General features: G+C 43.3%; 2 protein-coding genes across 2 annotated transcripts in view; both read left to right on the top strand.

Annotated features, from left to right (window-relative positions):
- Positions 1-22,422, top strand: part of LOC118079168 (uncharacterized) — an 88,972-nt gene that overhangs the window by 40,544 nt on the left and 26,006 nt on the right. Inside the window, exons 3-4 of the mRNA XM_088663480.1 lie at positions 12,815-12,991; positions 19,511-21,252. Of these exons, the coding sequence (XP_088519606.1) occupies positions 12,815-12,991; positions 19,511-21,252 (1,919 nt within the window). The remainder of the gene's footprint in view (positions 1-12,814; positions 12,992-19,510; positions 21,253-22,422) is intronic.
- Positions 494-1,386, top strand: LOC148687071 (uncharacterized; the record flags this gene model as incomplete). Its single annotated transcript, XM_088663662.1, has 1 exon — positions 494-1,386. A coding segment is annotated over one exon (687 nt), but the record flags the coding sequence as incomplete, so codon positions are not given.

Raw genomic sequence — 22,422 nt, 5'->3', positions numbered from 1 at the left:
AGAAGACATCAACAAACTCACACAGGGGAGAAACCATTTGAATGTATTGAATGTGGAAAGAGATTCAGTAGCAGTGGAAACCTTAGAATACATCAACAAACTCACACAGGGGAGAAACCATTTGAATGTATTGAATGTGGAAAGAGCTTCGCTCAATATGGACACTTTAGAATACATCAACGAATTCACACGGGGGAGAAACCATTTAAATGCATTGAATGTGGAAAGAGCTTCAGCGGAAGTGGATACCTTAGAATACATCAACGAACGCACACAGGGGAGAAACCATTTAAATGTATTGAATGTGGAAAGAGCTTCAGCGGAAGTGGATACCTTAGAATACACCAACGAATTCACACGGGGGAGAAACCATTTAAATGTATTGAATGTGGACAGAACTTCAGTGAAAGTCAAACACTTAGAATACATCAGCGAACTCACACAGGGGAGAAACCATTTAAATGTATTGAATGTGGACAGAACTTCAGTGTAAGTTGGGCACTTAGAATACATCAGCGAACTCACACGGGGGAGAAACCATTTGAATGTATTGAATGTGGAAAGAGGTTCAGTGAAAATCAAACACTTAGAATACATCAGCGAACTCACACAGGGGAGAAACCATTTGAATGTATTGAATGTGGAAAGAGGTTCAGTGGAAGTAGGGCACTTAGAATACATCAGCGAACTCACACGGGAGAAACCATTTGAATGTATTGAATGTGGAAAGAGCTTCAGTGTAAGTGGAGCACTTAGAATACATCAACGAACTCACACGGGGGAGAAACCATTTAAATGTATTGAATGTGGAAAGTGCTTCAGTCAAAGTAAAACACACCACCGAACCCACACGGGGGAGAAACCATTTAAATGTATTGAATGTGGAAATAGCTTCAGTCAATATGGAAACCTTAGAATACACCAACGAACTCACACGGGGGAGAAACCATTTAAATGTATTGAATGTGGAAATAGCTTCAGTCAATATGGACACCTTAGAAGACATCAACAAACTCACACGGGGGAGAAACCATTTAAATGTATTGAATGTGGAAAGAGCTTCAGTGGAAGTGGAAACCTTAGAATACATCAACGAACTCACACGGGGGAGAAACCATTTAAATGTATTGAATGTGGAAAGAGCTTCAACAGGAAGGATAAACTTACATTACATTGGTGAACTCACACGGGAGAAGCTTTAGTCAATATGGAACCTTAGGAAACATCAGCTAACTCTCATGGGGAAAGCACAGATTTATGAAACGTGGAAAGAGCTGCAGAGGGGGTGGAGACAACAACAACAACAATTTATTTGTACCCCAGCCACTCTGGCTGGCTTCAAACAAAGATTAAAAATACATTAAAATGTCACACATTAAAAACTTCCCTGAAGCCTTCAGATGTCTTCTAAATGTCAGGTAGTTATTTATCTGTTTGACATCTGTTGGGAGGGCATTCCACAGGGCAGGTGCCACTAGCAAGAATGCCCTCTGCCTGGTTCCCTGTAGCTTTGCTTCCCGCAGTGAGGGAACAGGCAGAAGGTCCTTAGCGCTGGACCTCAGTTTCTGGGCAAAATGATGGGGGTGGAGAATTTCACAAGCAAATTCACACAGGGGTGAAACCACATAAATGTATGGAATTTTACACTCAGGTTTCCCAGATTTCCTGGGAAGTGAAGATGACTGTCAAGTCTCTGGATGTGTCGAAAAGAAGTTGGTAGTGTTTGTTTTCTATCTTGGAGGCCACGCTATTTGGCGATCCTCTCTTTTTCAAGAGGTATCTGAAGACTGTTGATCTGGATAGCTTGGAATCTGGCATTCTGGACTTTGCCTGCAATGCTTCGTATTGCTCAGAAAAGAGAGCTGTGTTTGTATTTTAAAAGAGAGCTGTGTTTGTTTAAAGCCCTCCCTCATCAGGAGGGCTTTAAACTGACTTATGGGGGGGAGGGAGACAGTGGTCCTGAAGGTAGGAGTCTATCAAATGCTGAAGATGATCATCCAAATGTCAAGGACCAAATGGAGCAAGCAGCATGCAGACCTAGTGGTGGGACGAAAATATCCTTAAATAAGAGACATGGGGGAATGATCAACGGTCTTCAATGTCTGTATACTAATGCACAGAGCATGGGAAATAAACAAGATGAACTTGAGCTCTTGGTACAGCAAACTAAATATGACATAATAGGCATCACTGAAACCTGGTGGGATGAGTCTCATGACTGGAATGTAGTAATAGAGGGATACAATCTATTTAAGAGAAATAGACCAAACAGGAAAGGAGGAGGAGTAGCTTTATATGTTAGGGATATGTATACCTGTGAAGAGATCCAGGATTTAAAACTTCAAAGCCAAATTGAGAGTATCTGGGTCAAAATTAAGGGAGAGAAAAACAACAGTGATCTCATTGTGGGAGTTTACTATAGATCCCGAAGCCAAACTGAGGACACAGATGATGCCTTCCTGGAACAGATGGCCAAGCATTCCAAAGGAAGTGAGATAGTAGTAATGGGGGATTTCAACTATCCTGATATTTGTTGGATGTCAAACTCAGCCAAGAGCATAAGGTCGAACAGATTCCTCACTGGCCTTGCAGACAACTTCATTGTCCAGAAAGTGGGAGAAGCAACAAGAGGATCAGCCATTTTAGATCTGGTCCTAACCAATAGTGATGACTTGGTTAGTGGGGTAGAAGTGGCAGGATCATTAGGTGGGAGTGACCATGCTCTTCTGGAGTTTATTATCCAGCGGAAAGGAGCAACCAAGCATTCTAAGGTCCAAATTCTAGACTTTAAGAAAGCCGACTTCAGAAAACTTAGGGAAACGCTGGGTGAAATCCCATGGACAGTAATACTAAAAGGGAAGGGAGTTCATGATGGTTGGGAGTTTGTTAAAAGGGAGATATTAAAAGCACAACTTCAGGCAATACCAATGAGACGGAAACATGGAAGGTGCCTAAAGAAGCCAGGCTGGCTATCTAAAGAACTTTTGACTGAGTTAAGATTTAAAAGGGATATGTACAAAAAATGGAAAAGGGGGGAAATCTCCAGAGAGGAATTCAAACATATAGCCAGCACGTGTAGAGACAAAGTCAGAAAAGCTAAAGCACAGAATGAACTCAGGCTCGCTAGAGAGGTTAAAAGCAACAAAAAGGGCTTTTATGGGTATGTCCGTAGCAAAAGGAAAAACAAGGAAACAGTGGGGTCACTCAGAGGAGAAGATGGTGAAATGCAAACAGGGGACAGAGAAAGGGCAGAACTCCTCAATGCCTTCTTTGCCTCAGTCTTCTCCAAGAAAGAAAACAACGCCCGACCTGAAGAATATGGAGCAGATGATTCAGCAGGGGAAACACAGCCCAGAATAAGTAAGGAGGTAGTACAAGAATACTTGTCTAGTTTAGATGTATTCAAGTCTCCCGGGCCAGATGAACTACATCCAAGAGTATTAAAAGAACTGGCAGAGGTGATTTCAGAACCACTGGCAATAATCTTTGAAAATTCCTGGAGAACAGGCGAAGTTCCAGCAGACTGGAGGAGGGCAAATGTTGTCCCTATTTTCAAAAAGGGGAAAAGAGAGGACCCAAACAATTACCGCCCAGTCAGCCTGACATCAATACCAGGAAAGATTCTAGAGCAGATCATTAAGCAAACAGTCTGTGAGCACCTAGAAAGAAACTCTGTGATCACTAAAAGTCAGCATGGGTTCCTGAAAAATAAGTCATGTCAGACTAATCTGATCTCATTTTTTGACAGAATTACAAGCCTGGTAGATGAAGGGAACGCTGTGGATGTAGCCTATCTTGATTTCAGCAAGGCCTTTGACAAGGTGCCCCATGATATTCTTGTAAAGAAGCTGGTAAAATGTGGGCTAGACAATGCTACCATTCAGTGGATTTGTAGCTGGATTACTGACCGAACCCAAAGGGTGCTCATCAATGGCTCCTCCTCATCCTGGAGAGTAGTGACTAGTGGGGTGCCACAGGGTTCTGTCTTGGGCCCAGTCTTGTTCAACATCTTTATCAATGACTTGGATGATGGGCTTGAGGGAATCCTGAGCAAGTTTGCAGATGACACCAAGTTGGGAGGGGTGGCTAACACCCCAGAGGACAGGATCACACTTCAGAATGACCTTAACAGATTAGACAACTGGGCCAAAGCAAACAAAATGAATTTTAACAAGGAGAAATGTAAAGTACTACACTTGGGCAAAAAAAATGAAAGGCACAAATACAGGATGGGAGACACCTGGCTTGAGAGCAGTACATGTGAAAAGGATCTAGGAGTCTTGGTAGACCACAAACTTGACATGAGTCAGCAGTGTGATGCAGCAGCTAAAAAAGCCAATGCAATTCTGGGCTGCATCAATAGGAGTATAGCATCTAGATCAAGGGAAGTAATAGTACCACTGTATTCTGCTCTGGTCAGACCTCACCTGGAGTACTGTGTCCAGTTCTGGGCACCACAGTTCAAGAAGGATACTGATAAGCTGGAACGTGTCCAGAAGAGGGCAACCAAAATGGTCAAAGGCCTGGAAACGATGCCTTATGAGGAACGGCTTAGGGAGCTGGGTATGTTTAGCCTGGAGAAGAGAAGGTTAAGGGGTGATATGATAACCATGTTCAAATATATAAAAGGATGTCATATAGAGGAGGGAGAAAGGTTGTTTTCTGCTGCTCCAGAGAAGCGGACACGGAGCAACGGATTCAAACTACAAGAAAGAAAATTCCACCTAAACATTAGGAAGAACTTCCTGACAGTAAGAGCTGTTCGGCAGTGGAATTTGCTGCCAAGGAGTGTGGTGGAGTCTCCTTCTTTGGAGGTCTTTAAGCAGAGGCTTGACAGCCATCTGTCAGGAATGCTTTGATGGTGTTTCCTGCTTGGCAGGGGGTTGGACTGGATGGCCCTTGTGGTCTCTTCCAACTCTATGATTCTATGATTCTATGATTCTATGATTCTATTTCCTGTGTGTCAGTCCATTATTCCCACCTGAAATTCCTCTGTTTGTGAATATGGCTTGTTTGGGTTCCTTTCAACCAGTTGCTAATAATCTACTTTTGTTGTTGTTCAAAATGGGGTTTTGCTGGTAATAGGTTCATAAAACTTTAATAAAGAACAGATCCGTTTCAAAAAGTTCATTCTCACGTATTCTACTATATAGTTTGGTGGGTCCCCTCACCCGGTTGTTTTGTTTCTTGCAGTCTTTTGGGGAAGTGTGTTTGTTGTGCAAGAACTCCAATGCAGCTTTAATTATGCAACCTGAATTTGCCTGTGTGTGACTGAATCCCACCCCAAAACAGAGATTGTTTGGAAATGTACTTTGTCAGATGTATGAAGTATGAAATTAAGGTTGCAGTTACAGTGGACCATCCAGATACGAACTTAATTCGTTCCAGGGGTCCGTGCGTAACCTGAAAAGTCCGCAAGCAGAGGCACTGCTTCTGCGCACTCATGCGGTGCAATAAAGTGCTTCTGTGCACGTGTGTGGCATGCTAGAGTGTTTCTGTGCACCCGCGAGAGGCAAAAACCCAGTAGTATATCTCTGGATTTGCCGTGTGTGTATCCCAAAAGATACACAACCAGAGGTGGACGTAATAAGAAGTACAACTATATATTTCTCTCTCTCGCCATACACACACACACACACACAACACACATATATTTATGGGTGGAAAGAGAAAATGTGAGGTCAGTCAGACAGACAATGAAATGCAAGGAATTCAGAAGGGCAGGTTTCTCAAGTTCTTTATTATTATTATTATTATTATTATTATTATTATTTATACACCGCCCATCTGGCTGGGTTTCCCCCGCCACTCTGGGCTGCTTCCAACAAATACAAAAATACATTAAAACATCACAGATTAAAAACTTCCCTAAACAGGGCTGCCTTTAGGTGTTTTCTAAATGTCAGGTAGTTGTTTAACTCCCTGACCTCCGATGGAAGGGCGTTCCACAGGGCGGGCGTCACTACCGAGAAGGCCCTTTGCCTGGTTCCCTGTAGCTTTGCTTCTTGCAGTGAGGGAACTGCCAGAAGGCCCTTGGCGCTGAATCTCAGTGTCTGGGCTGAATGATGGGGGTGGAGACGCTCCTTCAGGTATATATTCCAGCTCATTTCTATTGTTGTTTTGCAGCAGATTTAGATAATGTAAAAGCACAAAACAACCACAAAGAATCTTGAGGTAGGTTACGCATTTATTCCAGTTCAGTCTTTGGTTCTTGGCATTTATAGCCCTCAAACCTATTCAGCTAGCAGACTGCCTCTGCCCTGCCCCTACAAGCCTATCAGTAAGATTTTCTGTAGAGACACTGGGGATTGTTCCATGACAGTTGTCACTTGCTGACAATGCAGAAGGAAGCCACTTTGGCGCACCCTGAAGATACCAGGTGTTGGCTGTAGTTACATCTATACAAAGTGCATTGCCTTTGCCCCTCCATAAAGAAATGGGGAGGAATGATGAGCCGGAATAGCTGTCTAGAAAGAAAGGTAACCTGGGAACTTCATGTTGATTGACCACCCCAGCTCCCTGACCCCAAGAAAAGACTCATCCAGGGAGGCAGGTGAGCATTACAGCTTAACCCCATACTACGCTCTCCAGTGGCTATTCACTCAGACAGGGCTATATTTTCATTCAATTCTTAGTGTGTCCATGTGTGGTGTGTTTATTTTAACCTTTTCTTCTCCCCTTCCTTGCAGTCATGACAAAAATCAAACATCCATGTTGATGCTTTTCGCCTCAGAAGAGGAGCTCCTCTTGCTGTCAAGGCAGCATCTGGAGCCCTGCCATTCCTTCTGTCCCTGGCCCCTTCCCCTCCTCTCTTGACCATCCCAGGTCCACTCTTGACCACAGCAGGAGACAGGATCTGTCTGTGATGGTGAGATGTCCTGGCTGGCTGAAGGACCACTTCCTGTTTCCTGGAACTCCATCCTTCTTTCTCATGCAAGGTGGAGTCATGAAGCAGCTGAAGGCTGAGCACACCTAAGGGTTACATGAGGTGGATTCTGCTTAACCTCCTCCTTTTGTGGATCAAAATCCCCAGCTAATCTTTCTTGCTGCTGCTGCTGCATGTCACTGTTCCTGTGTCTCTGGTGTTTCTTTGAGAATACAGGACACTGCAAAAGACAGAGAGTGTAATGAGTATGCAATAAGGTAGACAGAGAGTCATCCCTCCCTATAATCTAAACAGAGACTTACGTCCAGGAGACTTCTGTATAAAGAACTCTCTGCTGAGGTGGAAGTGGGGACTAAGTGAGGTTGGAGTGGAAACATGTTTGCATGAACATGCTGTTAGGGAAAAATCTGGGTGCGAGGCTGCTCTGCCACCCAGCTCGTCAGTCCACTGCGGAATGAAAAGGAAGGAGTCCAGCCACCATCCGGAGCAAACAGCAAGGTTTATTACTGCGCAGCAGGTTCAAGCCAAGACTGGACACTGAGAACAGGGTTACAAGAACTTTTAAAACTTCCCACCTGAATCCCATAATGCATTTCAAAAGCGTCATTCCTACATCACTGTTACATAGCTAAACATCAGAAAAGGGGAGGTACATACAATATTAACATACTGGTAAACAAGATTAACATAAGGGTTAATGGAAAATAAAAAAAATCCTTCAGTAGCATGCATGCACACGAAAGCTCATACCAAAATAAAAACTTAGTTGGTCTTTAAGGTGGTATCTGACGAAGTGTGCATGTACACGAAAGCTCATACCAAAATAAAAACTTAGTTGGTCTTTAAGGTGCTACTGAAGGAATTTTTTTATTTTGCTTCGACTCAGACCAACACGGCTACCTACCTGTAATAAGGGTTAATGGTTCAGGGCAAAAGTAAATGTGTGATAAGTACCAGGAGGAACTTCTTGAGTATCCACAGAGAAATAACAATAAGGTCCTGGCTTTGCATCGACTGTCACCTGGGTGGGTCTGGTGATGGGATTAAGCTTGGCCAAAAATCAGCTCAGCAAAGTGCCTCTGGGCACTTCCTGAAGTCACTTTTCAAGGGCAAAATAGTGTTGGAATGGGGAAACGAGTTGATTTTATATGATTTTTAAAACTAGGTAACTTCCCTGAGCTGTCAAGTTGAAAGGATACATTTACACATATTTTTAATAAAGATGTGCCCCCCCGTGAATTCCCTAACAATGTGAAGGTAAAATTTGCTCTCCATTTAAATATTTATTAAAATAATATATTCAGTTACCCAGAAGTGTTATTAGGGTGTTTTGTTTTTTTGTTTTTTTTTGTTTTTGCCGTAAGCTCCACGATCACGGATGCCTTTACTTTTACTTCATACATTGTAAGAAGTTGGTCCTGAGACACTTGATCCCGTTCCTTAAAATACCATCTGAACAAAATTGGGGAAGCAGTAAAAAGTTTATTGAGGACAACACGTTCTTGCAAAATAAAAAAATTCCTTCAGTAGCACCTTAAAGACCAACTAAGTGCTACTGAAGGAATTTTTTTATTTTACTTCGACCCAGACCAACACGGCTACCTACGGTACCTGTAACACGTTCTTGCAAAAGCGGGGATCCAAAGCAAGCACAGTCCGGCGGGCAATGTATGAGCTTATATTCACAGATCGTGAAGCTGAGGCTCCAATACTTTGGCCACCTCATGAGAAGAGAAGAATCCTTGGAAAAGACCCTGATGTTGGGAAAGATTGAGGGCACTAGGAGAAGGGGACGTCAGAAGACAAGATGGTTGGACAGTGTTCTCGAAGCTACGAACATGAGTTTGACCAAACTGCGGGAGGCAGTGCAAGACAGGAGTGCCTGGCGTGCTATGGTCCATGGGGTCACGAAGAGTCGGACACGACTAAACGACTAAACAACAACAACATATTCCCTATGCACCCGTTCCTTTCCCCGTCTCCTCATGGACTGGGTGCTACAAGGTTTTCCTTCCCCCAATTATGAAATAACAGACAAGAGGCTGAGCGTGGAGAGAAACTTCTCCTTCCTCCTCAGAGTTGCCTCCACTTCCGGCTCCACCAGCAGAGATAAAATCGGGGCTTGCAAAGGAGGAAGGGAAGGAGGCGGGAAGCAGAGGCAGAAGAGGGGGCTGCTTCCTAATTAAGCCTCCTAATTAAGCACTATCACTCCCTGCCTCCCGCGCGGGGGCTCCCATTCCCGCCCCCGCTGCCCAGGATTTCGGGTGAGTGCAAAGCCAATGCCGGGGAAGGAGGGAAGGGGCTTTGCGAGGGGGTCCAGGATGAGAAGCCACGGGACGGGGAGAAGAGAAAGGAGGAAAGGGATCTGTTTTTTAAATGGGGGCTTTGAAGACGGAGTGGGGGGGGGGAGAGAGAAGCTTCCTCCTGCAGGGATCTGGTGCAAAGGGAGTTGCAGGGAACGATGCTAGCCAGGATCGCCTTAATAACATTATGGATTTTGATTTTAATATCTGTACCCTGGCAGAAGACCCCTCGGAGTAGGACCTTATCTTTAGGCAACAGGCCAAAGCATTCCTCTTCTCCCAGGCGTAAGTCTCATTAAACAATCTATGGCCTTCACAACTGCGTTTATTCTGTTATGTCTGTTATGCATCTCTATGTAAAGAATAGCAGTAAAAATAGGAGGCCCTGTTGCATTAAAGGGGATGGTTGGAATAGAGTCTGATCAGCATGCATAGCAATAAAGATTTAGGAAGGAATAAAATAAAACACATTAAAACATCAACATCAAAAACTTTCCTGTACAGGGCTGCCAGCAGAAGTATTCCAGTTTGTAGAAATGGCCTTCAATTTTAAAGAAATGCCCACTTTAATGAATCACGTGGTATAAACATGTATGTTATCCTCTAGGTCCATACACGCACATAATATTGGCAAGCAGTGCTCCAAAGTGCTTATCTTGGGAACTTGCCATCTAAGTTGATTACTCCTGACCAAAGTTCCTGTTTCCCAAAAGGACAGGAGGGGGAGCAGAGGAGCAAATGGATGGGTTTGAAGGCTCTTTCCATCAGCCGCCTCTCTCCCCTGAGCAACAAGAGAAAATGGTGTTTGCCGGGCAGGAGGACAGAGGAGGAGGCAGCGAGGGCAGAGGGAGCAGTGGGCGGATCCACCTCCTCTACCAGGGGGGTTCAGATGCATGCAAGGGGCTTCCTCCTTCTCCTTGCAAGGGCCACCCATGTATTCAGAGCAGTCCATTGCAGATTAACTCTTAAGTTCCCAGAGATCTACTCTCAGGCCACTAATGTGCATACAATGCCAGCCTTGGAAGGGAGGTGGGAAAGGTGGGTGAAAGGAATGGCCAATGTTGTTTGAAAATGGGCGGGGGCTCTTGGGAAGGGGTCTTTTTGTATGCAACAATGGCAGTGAGGATGCTGATTGCCAAGGGATAGAAAGAAGATAAAATTCCATCAAAAGAGGAGTGGAAGTAAAAATGCTTCAATATATAGAAGTAGCATAGATGATGGAAAAGATCAGAGATCGATCAACCCAAAAATTTAAAAAGGAATGGGAGATCTGTAGACAATATTTAAAAGAGCAGTGTCCCCATATAAAAACTTTAGAATGCTTCGAATAGCTCTCGGAATTGAATAAGGTATATAGAATTCAGACAAGATTTAATCAAGATAAAGTTTATTGAAAAATAGAGGCAAGTAATTAAGAAAAGAAATAACCCATATAAAGGAAGTCGGAAGTTGATGGTTGGAACAATTTTGTGCATATGTGATGCATTGTTCTATTTTTGTAAGAGATGTATTGTGCTTTTTTGTTTTGTTTTCTTCTTTTCCTTTTTTCCTTTTTATACACTTTCATTGTGTGTGTGTTGATTTTAAACCAATAAATATTGAATATCGAAAATTAAAAAGGAAGGGAGGTGATGAAAGGAATTGCTAAAGGTGTTTGAAAATGGGTGGGGGCTCTTGGGATAGGGATGCCCAGTTGGGGCTTCTCCTGGGGCAGCAGAATGTCTTGGGCAGGAGAATCCCTGCAGGGGCTCTGAGACTCCCTTGGCTTCTTCCTCCCTCCCAGGAAGCTGCAACTTGCTGTGATTTCTGCCCTCCTCAGGAAGCTGAACCTGCAAACCTGGCCAGGATGGAAGGAGGAAGATGGACGGTTGACCTGGTCAGGCTGTCTCCCGCATCCCTCCCCACAACCTCTGAGCATTCCCACAACCTCTGAGCATTAAATCTGGTGAGTTCCAGGGGAGAGGAGATGGGGACAGGGATGGATGGATGGTGGAGGTAGAAAGGAAAAGATGGAGAGGAGACAAAAGGCAGGGAGTTCCTGGCAGGAAGAATGAAGGGGTGAGGCCTTCTCCAAAGTAGCTCTTTGTTTTTTAATCCTTTTCATGAAATAGTGGGGGCAGATTTTCTTCCTCCAGGCTTTTAGGTGCTATTTCCACTGCATAATTAATTGATGATAATGATATTGCACATCAATCAAAAAAATGGGTGAATTATGCTCCCCATAATTATTTATACTTCATATATTAGTATTAGAAGCAAATTGTGTAAACTTGCCAATCTTACAGACTGGGGTTGTGTGTGAGAGTAAGTGGGATAATAATTTATAGTGCCCTTGTAATTTTGTCCGTCCCTAAGCTTACATGGGGGACATAGGTGGCGCTGTGGGTTAAACCTGATCAGAAGGTCGGCGGTTCGAATCCCTGTGATGGGGTGAGCTCCTGTTGCTCAGTCCCAGCTCCTGCTAACTTAGCAGTTCGAAAGCACGTCAAAAGTGCAAGTAGATAAAAAGGTACCACTCCAAACGGGAAGGTAAACGGCGTTTCTGTGTGCTGCTCTGGTTTGCCAGAAGCGGCTTTGTCATGCTGGCCACATGACCTGGAAGCTGTACGCCGGCTCCCTTGGCCAATAACGCGAGATGAGCGCCGCAACCCCAGAGTCGGTCAAGACTTGACCCAATCGTCAGGGGTCCCTTTACCTTTAAGCTTACATGGAGATAGTGTGGTACAAGCTCGGTACAAATTTCAAAGTAAGTACACAAAGCCTGTGGGATGTAATCCACTGGGAGCATTCCCTGTTTTCTTAGAGTGGACATTCAAGGGAATGTTTGGTCCAGCCAGTTGAAACTTCTTGTTCCTCCTGCCCTGGAGCATCCTTCCTTGCATGTGACTAGTGGGTGGGCGTGACCTTTCCAGACCTGGTAAAAGGCCAAGGCATGCTGCCACTCTCTCCGTTTCCATTTTCCTTTCATCATGTGAACTTCCCGGACTGCTAACTGCAGTCACTAGGTCAACCCACATATGGGGTAAACCTGTTTGTATATGCTTGTAACTTTAAGCCTTAAGCCTGCCTTCAGGGATCACACTGTGCTCTGCCTGATAATGAGTAAACTTTCTTTTTATTGCTTATGAATAATACTATGGTGTCTTTATCCTTTTAATGAGGGATTTGAAAAGGGGATCTTATCCAGGAACATATAATTCAATCTGAGGGAGATTGAAATGCATAATAGTAAGAGGATATAACAAGCCTGCAACCAGATTTCTGTTGTGTGTGAGAAAAGAAATGTAAATTGTGCTAAGTAAATGAACATACTAGCGCAAGTTAGAAAGGATATTAATTAAACAATATGTCCTCTCCTGCCACCCTGAACAATCCCACAAAGCCAACAAAGGGACTCACAAGTTTATAGTGGCACCAGCTTTCCTGGTCAAGAGTCCACTTTGTCAGACTGCAGCCCACAAAAGTTTAGGCCATAATACATTTATCAGCCTGAATCCTGTGACTTCCCCCCATTCCTTTCATGGCATTTTGATGCATTCTCCACAGTTTTCATTTATCTGAATTGTCCATAAACTTTTTTAGAAGTGATTCTTAAAGCCCAGCTAACGTTTTGATTTGCTTGCAGCTTCCTCTGGCTTCTGGGCTCCTGAGGAAGCTGAACCTGAAAACCTAGCTGAGACGGAACCTGAAAACCTGGCCAGGATGGAAGGAGGAAGATGGACGGTTGACCTGGTCAGGCTGTCTCCTGCATCCCTCCCCACAACCTCTGAGCATTCCCTCCCAGGACCCTCAGAGAGATCTGGTGAGTTCCAGGGAAGAGGAGATGGAGACAGGGATGGATGGATGGTGGAGGGAGAAAGAGGAAAAGATGGGGAGGAGACAAATGGCAGGGAGTTCTTGGCAGGAAGAATGAAGGCGTGAGGCCTTCTCCAAAGCAACTCTTTGTTTCTTGAATCCCTTTCATAAAGTAGTGGGGGAAGATTTCAAAACCAGGGCGCACTTTCCCCTAGAAAGTAATGCAACATGGATTAATCCATTCCAGACTTTTAAAAACAACCCCTAAAACAGCAATTTAACATGAATTTTACTATCTAAGAAGACCATTGATCCAGAAAATGAAAAACAATAATCAATGTTCTGTACCATAAAATAAATAAGACAGTATTGTAGATAAAAATTAAAATTAATTTTTTTTGTACCTGCACTGATGATAGTCATTGTTTGGGTGGGGAGCTTTTATCCCTTTCCACAGTCACTCACTCACTCAACCAATCACTCATAAAACATAAAAACAAGCCACAGTCAAAAATGGAGAAGCCACACAAACAAAAACGCAAAAAATAGGAAAAACCTAAAGCACCAAATGTCACCTCATAACACTGCATCCAGAAACGGCTTTAATATCAATGGGGGGGGGGGGGCTTAAATTAGTTGTGCAAGGGAACAAATGGAATGAGAAAAGCCTTAATCACAAGGGGGGGGGACTTAAATTAGCTGCACAACAGTAAAAATGGAAGCCCAGGAGCACGTTTGGTTTCTGAGGGAAAGTTCATATACAGGAACACCTACTTCTGGGTTTGCAGTGTTCGGGTTCTGAGTTGTTCAGGAACTAAGCTGTTTGAAAACCAAGGTACCACTGTATTTCCACTACAGGAACAACAATCCTGTAGTAACAAAACACAATAAATGCATTCACCTCCCCAGTTTGGTGGGCTTAAAGGCAGGGTGGATAAAAATCAATGATTTAAAAACAAAAAAATCAAAAATATCGGATTTCTTTTATTTAAATCGGATTTTTTTGATTTAAATCTATTTTTTTGATTTAAATAAGATTTTTTTTAAATAAAATGCTTTTTGAGGAAAATATATTACCATCCAAAGGTTATTCCATCATGAAATAAAGATTGGTTTTTTAATTATGTAGAATAAGGTTGTATATGTTTAATTTTTTGGGTAAATAAATTCCATTAATCCATTCACAATGTCATGCTCTTCCAGAGGTTTTTGTAAGATTATTGGGCAGTTTCTCTGCCTACAAGATATTATCACAGATGCTTGGTTTACTTTTGCAGTTCTCAAAACTGAATTTGACTCAACAGAGATCACATGCCTCTTCTTCACAGCAAAAATGTTATAACATGAACAGAGTTGAGAAAAAGACCTTAATCCTATTGTTCTACAAACCTATGAATACAGAAACAACCCCTTCAGTGCTAAGTTTCAATAAGTTCAGTGAATAGAATAGAAACAATATTTTTCTGATTGTTTGGAGTGGACAGTATTTAAGTTTTTCATTTGTAGGCTGGGCTGACAGTCTTAAGTTTCTTAAAATATATATATATAGTTTTTTCTTTAGCCAAATTAGTTAACAAACGTGGATGTTTGTTTAAGCAAATAACATATGCTGTAATTTTATTGTTAAGGTAATGATTATTTTTCTCCTTCCTAAGTACAACAGTAAAGTTGTCCAAATATGAATGATTAACCTATTAAACTGGGGATAAAAAAACTAATATGAAAAGTTGTTATTCTAAAAATCTTCATCTACTTGCATATTAAAGTTATACCAGCAAGAATTAGTCTTTATGTAGAAAACTATGATTTAAATCAAGCCTTACTGACTAGTGATTTAAATCGTGATTTAAATCGTGATTTAAATCAGTTTGATTTAAATCAAATCCACCCTGCTTAAAGGACAAAGGACCCATTATCATGATACACAATTCCTGTGGCTGGAGGCTCTACAGATAGGATTGGGCACATGACGACCAAGGGTGGCCAGTATTATAAGCCAATTGTGCAAACTTGCCAATCTTAAAGACTAGGGTTGGGTGAGAGGGTGAGTGAATGAGTGGAATAATTCATAGCGCCCCTGTAATTTTGTCCATTCCTTAGCTTACATGGAGATACTGTGGTTCAACTTGGTTCAAATAAGTACACAAAGCCAACAAAGAGGCTCACAAGTTTATAGTGGCACCAAGCTTTCCTGGTCAAGAGTCCATTTTGTCAGACTGCAGCCACAAAAGCTTAGGCCATAATACATTTACAAGCCTTTAAGGGCTGCAAATGATAAATCCACAGAAGCATAGTCAATCTATGAACTTCTTTTTCGGGGAAATATTTTCATTTGTTTTTACAAATACAAGTTTATATCAAAGACATTTATATAATCATTTCATGAGATTCTCTGAATCACATGACTTTGCTCCATCCCTTTCATGGATCCTTATATTAGTTTTTCCAGAACTACATACAATGGTACCTCCGGTTCTGAACAGGATCCGTTCCGGAGCTCCGGACGGATTCCGAAGTTTTTGCAAACCGGAGGACCGCTTCTGCACACGCACATGGCGCAATAGAGTGTTTCTACGCATGCGAGCAGCGAAACCCGGAAAAATACCAGAGGGTTACGTAACATGAGGTACCACTGTATTGACACATTCTCCACAGTTTTCATTTATCTAAATTGTCCATAAACCTATTTACTTTACAAGTGATTACTAAAGTCCAGCTAACATTTTGATTTGCTTGCAGTAATTTCATAGGTAAATTATAAATTTTCCCCATTCTTTTTTAAAGTCCTTGTTTTCTTCATTCCCGAGTCTCGCCGCTAATTTTGCCATTTTGGCATAGTCCAGCAGTTTGGCTTGCCACTCTTCCCTAGTTGGGATTACTGCATCTTTCCGTCTTTTCTGGACTTTTGGGATCTCGGTACATGTAATTCCAAATATTAGTATGAAGCCAGAGCCGTGCACACCAGGAAACCGGATCTCGGGCTACTTCCGTGCCAGCGGACAGGGCTGTTTCCCTCTTTCTCCCCCCCCCTTCACACACACACACACACACACACACCCCTTCCTTCCTTGTCTGTCTCTCTTTCTCTCTCTCTCTCTCACCCCTTCCTTCCTTGCTTCCTTCCCTCCCTCCCTCTTCCAACTTGAATAAAATATTGGGGGGGGGGACAGGTAAGCCCCACTTCACATACCATATCAGCCTTTCTCAACCTGTGGGTCCCCAGATGTTGTTGAACTACAAATCCCATCGCCCCTAGCTAGCAAGGGCAGAGCTCAGGGATCATGGGCGTTGTAGTCCAACAACATCTGGGGACCCACAGGTTGAGAACCACTGCAATTGATCTCAAGACAAAGTGCATGCACACTATATGAATGACAATGCCCATCAACATTGGGGGGGGGGAAACGACTTCCTCAAATATTTAATGTGGGTGCAAAGGCACATAGGCCTCTAGGAGTTGGCTGCTATGCCTAGGAGAATTCAAGAAAGCAAGAATTTTTTTCGTTGTTTGTCCTCCTCTAAAAACTAGGTGTGTCCTATGGTCAGGTGCGTCTTATGGAGTGAAAAATTCTTGCTGTGATACTTAGAGTTTTATTTCTCCATCTTTTCATGTACTTTAGTATTTTCCCCCATACCTTCCTATAGTTGAGTTCTGCAGTCCTGTTAATATTTCTGCAGAATTCGATACCCAGGTATTTTATTCCCCAGATGTTGTTGGACTACAATGCCCGTCATCCCTGAGCTCTGGCCTTGCTAGCTAGGGGCGATGGGAGTTGTAGTCCAACAACATCTGGGGACCCACAGGTTGAGAAAGGCTGATATGGTATGTGAAGTGGGGCTTACCTGACCCCCTCCCCAATATTTTATTCAAGCTGGAAGAGGGATGGAGGGAAGGAAGGAGTGAGAGAGAGCGAGAAAGAGAGACAAGGAAGGAAGGGGTGAGAGAGAGAGTGAGGGAAGCAGCCCTCTCCGCTGTCATGGAAGCAGCCCGAGAGCCGGTATTCTGCTGCGCGCAACTCTGGCTCTGGCTCTTGCATTCACTCCATAGGACGCATGGACTTTCCCCCTTCCTTTTTGGGAGGGAAGAAGTGTGTCTTATGGAGTGAAAAATATGGTATATCGTCTTGCCATTTTTCAAAGCATCCTGCATTGCCTATTACCGGGACTGATTGAAATAAAAAGAACATTTTTGGCAATACATTCATTTTTATTGCTGATATTCTTTCACAAAATGATAAATTCATTCTTCCCCATATCTAAATCTCTTTTTATTTCCGCACATTCTCGTAATTGTCTTTAAAAATATTAATATTCTTAGCTCAGAATTTGACTTTTTATGTATAACTAACTAACTCTGTTTTCTGTTGTAATTCCTTTTTGTCTTGCTCCATCGTGTTTTTTGCCAAAAGCTTAGTCTTATTCTTGTTTAGTTTAAATCCTGCGACCTGCCCGAAGTCGTGTATCTTTTCTACCAACTTTGGTAGAGTATTTTTGGGATCCGTCACTGTAATTACAAGGTTAACTGCAAAAGCTTTTCATATACAGTGGTGCCTCGCTAGACGAATGCCCTGTAAGACGAATTTTTCGCTTAACGAATAGGTTTTGGGATGGGAGGTTGCCTCGCAAGACGACGAGGTTTTCTATGGCCGCCGCTTCGTCTTGCGAAGCTCTTCTCCCGCCGCTGCCTCTCGCCGCGCACAGCCGGCATGGAGCACAACTTCGGAGGTCTCCGAAGCTGCGCTCCATGTCGGGGGAGGCAGCAGCGGGAGAAGCTCTTTCCCCGCTGCCGCCTCTCGCAGCGCAAAGCCGGTATGGAGCGCAGTTTCGGAAACCTCCGAAGCTGCGCTCCATGTCGGGGGAGGCAGGCGGGAGGCGGCGGCGGGAGAAGCTCTTCCTCCGCTGCCGCCTCTCGCAGCGCAAAGCCAGCATGGAGTGGAACTTCGGAGGTCTCCGAAGTTGCGCTCCATGCCGGGGAAGGCAGGCAAGGCGGGTGGCTGGGAGAATAGAGCTTCTCCCCCTGGGCCCCGCTGCCTCGCACACAGCTGGCATCGGGTGGGGCTTCGGAGACCTTCTCCGAAGCCCCGTCGCATGCCGCCGCCAGTCCCCCAGAGCCTATAGGTACGCATTGATTAAGTTTCAATGCATTCCTATGGGAAACTGGGACTTGCTAGACAAAAAATTTGTTACCTGAATTGACCCATGTAACAAATTAATTTCGTCTAGCGAGGCACCACTGTGTATGCTTTATTTCCTACTGTTATTCCTCTAATTAATTTCTCCGCTCTTTCTCTCTCGCCAGGGCCTCTAATACCAAAATAAATAATAATGGTGATAGGGGATATCCTTGTCCCCTTCATTATTTTACAGTTTTCTGTTATAACCTTATTAACAATCAGCATGGCCTGTTGGTAAGAATAAATTGCATTAATTCCTCTCCCACATTCATTTTTTTCTATTAGCGTTTTCAAAAAAGCCCATGAAACGTTATCAAAAGCCTTTTCAGCATCTAAAAGTATTGCTGCTTTTTTCTCATTTCTTACTTCCAAATATTCAATAACATCTATTATATTCCTTATATTCTCCTTCATCTGATGTCCTGGTAGAAAGCAGGCCTGAGTGTGATGAATTTTTTTCTGCTAAAACACCTTTCATTCTATTACCTAAAATATGAGCAATACTCTAAATGGAGTATTTTTCTCACCTTTTAGTTCAAGAAATATTGAGTTCTGGTCCGAAAGCGTTCTTCGTTGTGTTTCTACTTTTCCAATCTATGGACTTCCATCCTACAGGAGACATTGACGGCCAACAACTTGGATAGCTTGAAAAAGAGGATTAGACCGATGTCTGCTCTGCTCTGCCTCCACGGTCCTAGGCAATAATGCTTCTTAATACTAGTTCCTGGAAGGCAGAGGGCTCTTTTACTCAAATCCTGCTTGCTGGTTTCCCACAGGCATCTGGTTGGCCACTGTGAGAACAGGATGCTGGACTAGGATGCCTAATCGAGCCGGCTCTTCTTATGTTCTAATACAGGCACCCCCAAACTTGGCCCTCCACATGTTTTGGGACTAAAACTCCCATCATCCCTAGCTAACAGGACCAGTGGTCAGGGATGATGGGAATGGTAGTCCCAAAACATCTGGAGGGCAGAGTTTGGGGCTGCCTGTTCTAATATATTGCAATATTTTTACACTTTTGGCACACTAAAGTTTTACTTCTTAGTCATAGAAGAGACTGCTACTCGAGCCTGTGATCATTTCCTCCCTGGAAAAAGGGAAATACAGAGATGTGTCTAAGCAGCCAATTCCAACATAGATGATAAAATAATGCAGTTTATTAAGTGTGAATGGAGTTAGCGTGTTGTTCTTGCCATTATCTCATCTGCATTCCTAAAAATTTGGAACATAGCAAGGACAGTGGAGAATGGAGACGGTGTTAAAATAAGAGAATTGGGATTGGTGTGTGTTCAGTTTCTTTCTTGTCTTTCTTGAAAGTCTAATAGGATTTTCTTCTGCCCAATCCGAAACAGGTGAGGAAGATGAGGGCCAGAATTCTCTGGAGCCACCTGTGACTTCATTGGGAAGAACAAAGAAACAGTTTAAATGCATGGAAGGTGGGATGTGCTTTAGTCACAGTGGAACACTTAGAAGACATCAACAAACTCACACAGGGAAGAAATCATTGAAACATACAGAGTGTGGAAAAAGCATCAGTCAAAATGGAACACTTAGAATACATCAACGAACTCACACGGGGGAGAAACCATTTAAATGTACTCAATGTGGAAGCAGTTTCACTCAATATGGACAACTTAGAATACATCAACAAACTCACACGGAAGAGAAACCATTTGAATGTATTGAATGTGGAAAGAGCTTCAGTGTAAGTGGAGCACTTAGAATACATCAACGAACTCACACAGGGGAGAAACCATTTAAATGTATTGAATGTGGAAAGAGCTTCAGTACAAGTGGAAATCTTAGAATACATCAACTAACTCACACAGGGGAGAAACCATTTAAATGTATTAAATGTGGAAATAGCTTCAACAGGAAGGATAAACTTGCATTACATTGGCGAACTCACACAGGGGAGAAACCATTTAAATGTATTGAATGTGGAAAGAGTTTCAGTGAAAATGGACACCTTAGAATACATCAACGAACTCACACAGGGGAGAAACCATTTAAATGTATTGAATGTGGAAAGAGCTTCAGTAGAAGTGGAGCACTTAGAATACATCAACGAACTCACACGGGGGAGAAACCATTTCAATGTACTGAATGTGGAAAGAGCTTCAGTGTAAGTGGAGCACTTAGAATACATCAACAAACTCACATGGGAGAGAAACCATTTATATGTACTGAATGTGGAAAGTGCTTCACTCAATATGGACACCTTAGAATACATCAACGAACTCACACGGGGGAGAAACCATTTCAGTGTACTGAATGTGGAAAGTGCTTCACTCAATATGGACACCTTAGAATACATCAACAAACTCACACGGGAGAGAAACCATTGAAATGTATTGAATGTGGAAAGTGCTTCACTCAATATGGACACCTTAGAATACATCAACGAACTCACACGGGGGAGAAACCATTTAAATGTATTGAATGTGGAAAGAGCTTCAGTGAAAATGGAACTCTTAGAAAACATCAACGAACTCACACGGGGGAGAAACCATTTAAATGTATTGAATGTGGAAAGAGCTTCAGTCAATATGGACACCTTAGAATACATCAACGAAGTCACACGGGGGAGAAACCATTTAAATGTATTGAATGTGGAAAGAGCTTCAACAGGAAGGATAAACTTACATTACATTGGCGAACTCACACAGGGGAGAAACCATTTAAATGTATTGAATGTGGAAAGAGTTTCAGTGAAAATGGACACCTTAGAATACATCAACGAACTCACACTGGGGAGAAACCATTTAAATGTATTGAATGTGGAAAGAGCTTCAGTGTAAGTGGAGTACTTAGAAGACATCAACGAACTCACACGGGGGAGAAACCATTTAAATGTATTGAATGTGGAAAGCGCTTCAGTGAAAATGGAACTCTTAGAAAACATCAAAAAACTCACACGGGGGAGAAACCATTTAAATGTATTGAATGTGGAAAGAGCTTCAGTCAATATGGACACCTTAGAATACATCAACGAAGTCACACGGGGGAGAAACCATTTAAATGTATTGAATGTGGAAAGAGCTTCAACAGGAAGGATAAACTTACATTACATTGGCGAACTCACACGGGAGAAGCTTTAGTCAATATGGAACCTTAGGAAACATCAGCTAACTCCCTCGGGGAAACCACAGATTTATGAAATGTGGAAAGGGCTTCAGAGGGAGTGAAGACCTTTAATAACAACAACAACAGCAGCAGCAGCAGCAACAACAACAATAATAAATTATTTGTACCCCACCTATCTGACTAGGTTTCCCCAGCCACTCTGGCTGGCTTCGAACAAAGATTAAAAATACATTAAAATGTCACACATTAAAAACATCCCTGAACAGGGCTGCCTTCAGATGACTTCTAAATGTCATGTAGTTATTTATCTGTTTGACATTTGATGGGAGGGCATTCCACAGGGCAGGTGCCACTACCAAGAAGGCCCTCTGCCTGGTTCCCTGTAGCTTTGCTTCTCGCAGTGAGGGAACAGGCAGAAGGCCCTTGGCGCTGGACCTCAGTGTCCAGGCAGAATGATGGGGGTGGAGAATTTCATAAGCAAATTCACACAGGGGGAAAACCACATAAATGTATGGAGTTTTCCACTCAGGTTTCCCTTATTTCCTGGGAAGTGAAGATGACTGTCAAGTCTCTGGATCATAGCTGCCAAGTTCCGCATTAAATAATAAGGGATCGGCTGACTCGCCCAGCAGCGCAGCACCGGAAGTCGTTTCTGCGCATGTCTGGACATGCGCAGAAGCGATTTTCGGTGCCGGCTCTGCCCATGACGACACCGAAGGGAAATCGCTTCTGGATTTTAGTAGACTTGGGGTCAGAGGCACTGATGCGGCTACTCTAGAGTAACGACTCCTCACAGCATTGTCCTTTTAGGCTTTTATTAAGTGCTGATTATTTACAGTGCTCAGAGCGATCTATATACATGCTTTCGGTCAGGTGTCAGTACCTCCGAATGGAGATTGGCGCGTTTTCTTCCAGCAAAGAAGCTTTGGGAGACCCAGCCTCTTCCCCGGACGTTTTCTGCGCAATTCCGGAGTTGGGGGAATTGGCCTTCCCCCCGGGCTCCCCCCTTCCTGTCTCACCTGGGTCAGTGGCTCCGCAACCTTGCCTGAGCCTCGGGCACCACTTCCTGATTCTCCGCTGGAGGCAGAGCTCTCCCTGCTCTCCCCAGCGCTTGGGGATGGGCTGGAACTTAAGAGGGGAGGGACCTCCCGGTATCCCCGGTCCCTCACACTTGGCT

Source organism: Zootoca vivipara, chromosome 2 (assembly GCF_965207765.1).
Source record: "Zootoca vivipara chromosome 2, rZooViv2.hap1.1, whole genome shotgun sequence".
Classification (NCBI taxonomy): Eukaryota; Metazoa; Chordata; class Lepidosauria; order Squamata; family Lacertidae; genus Zootoca; species Zootoca vivipara.
The sequence above is the reverse complement of the archived record's forward strand: the minus strand, read 5'-3'. Positions and strand labels throughout refer to the sequence as shown.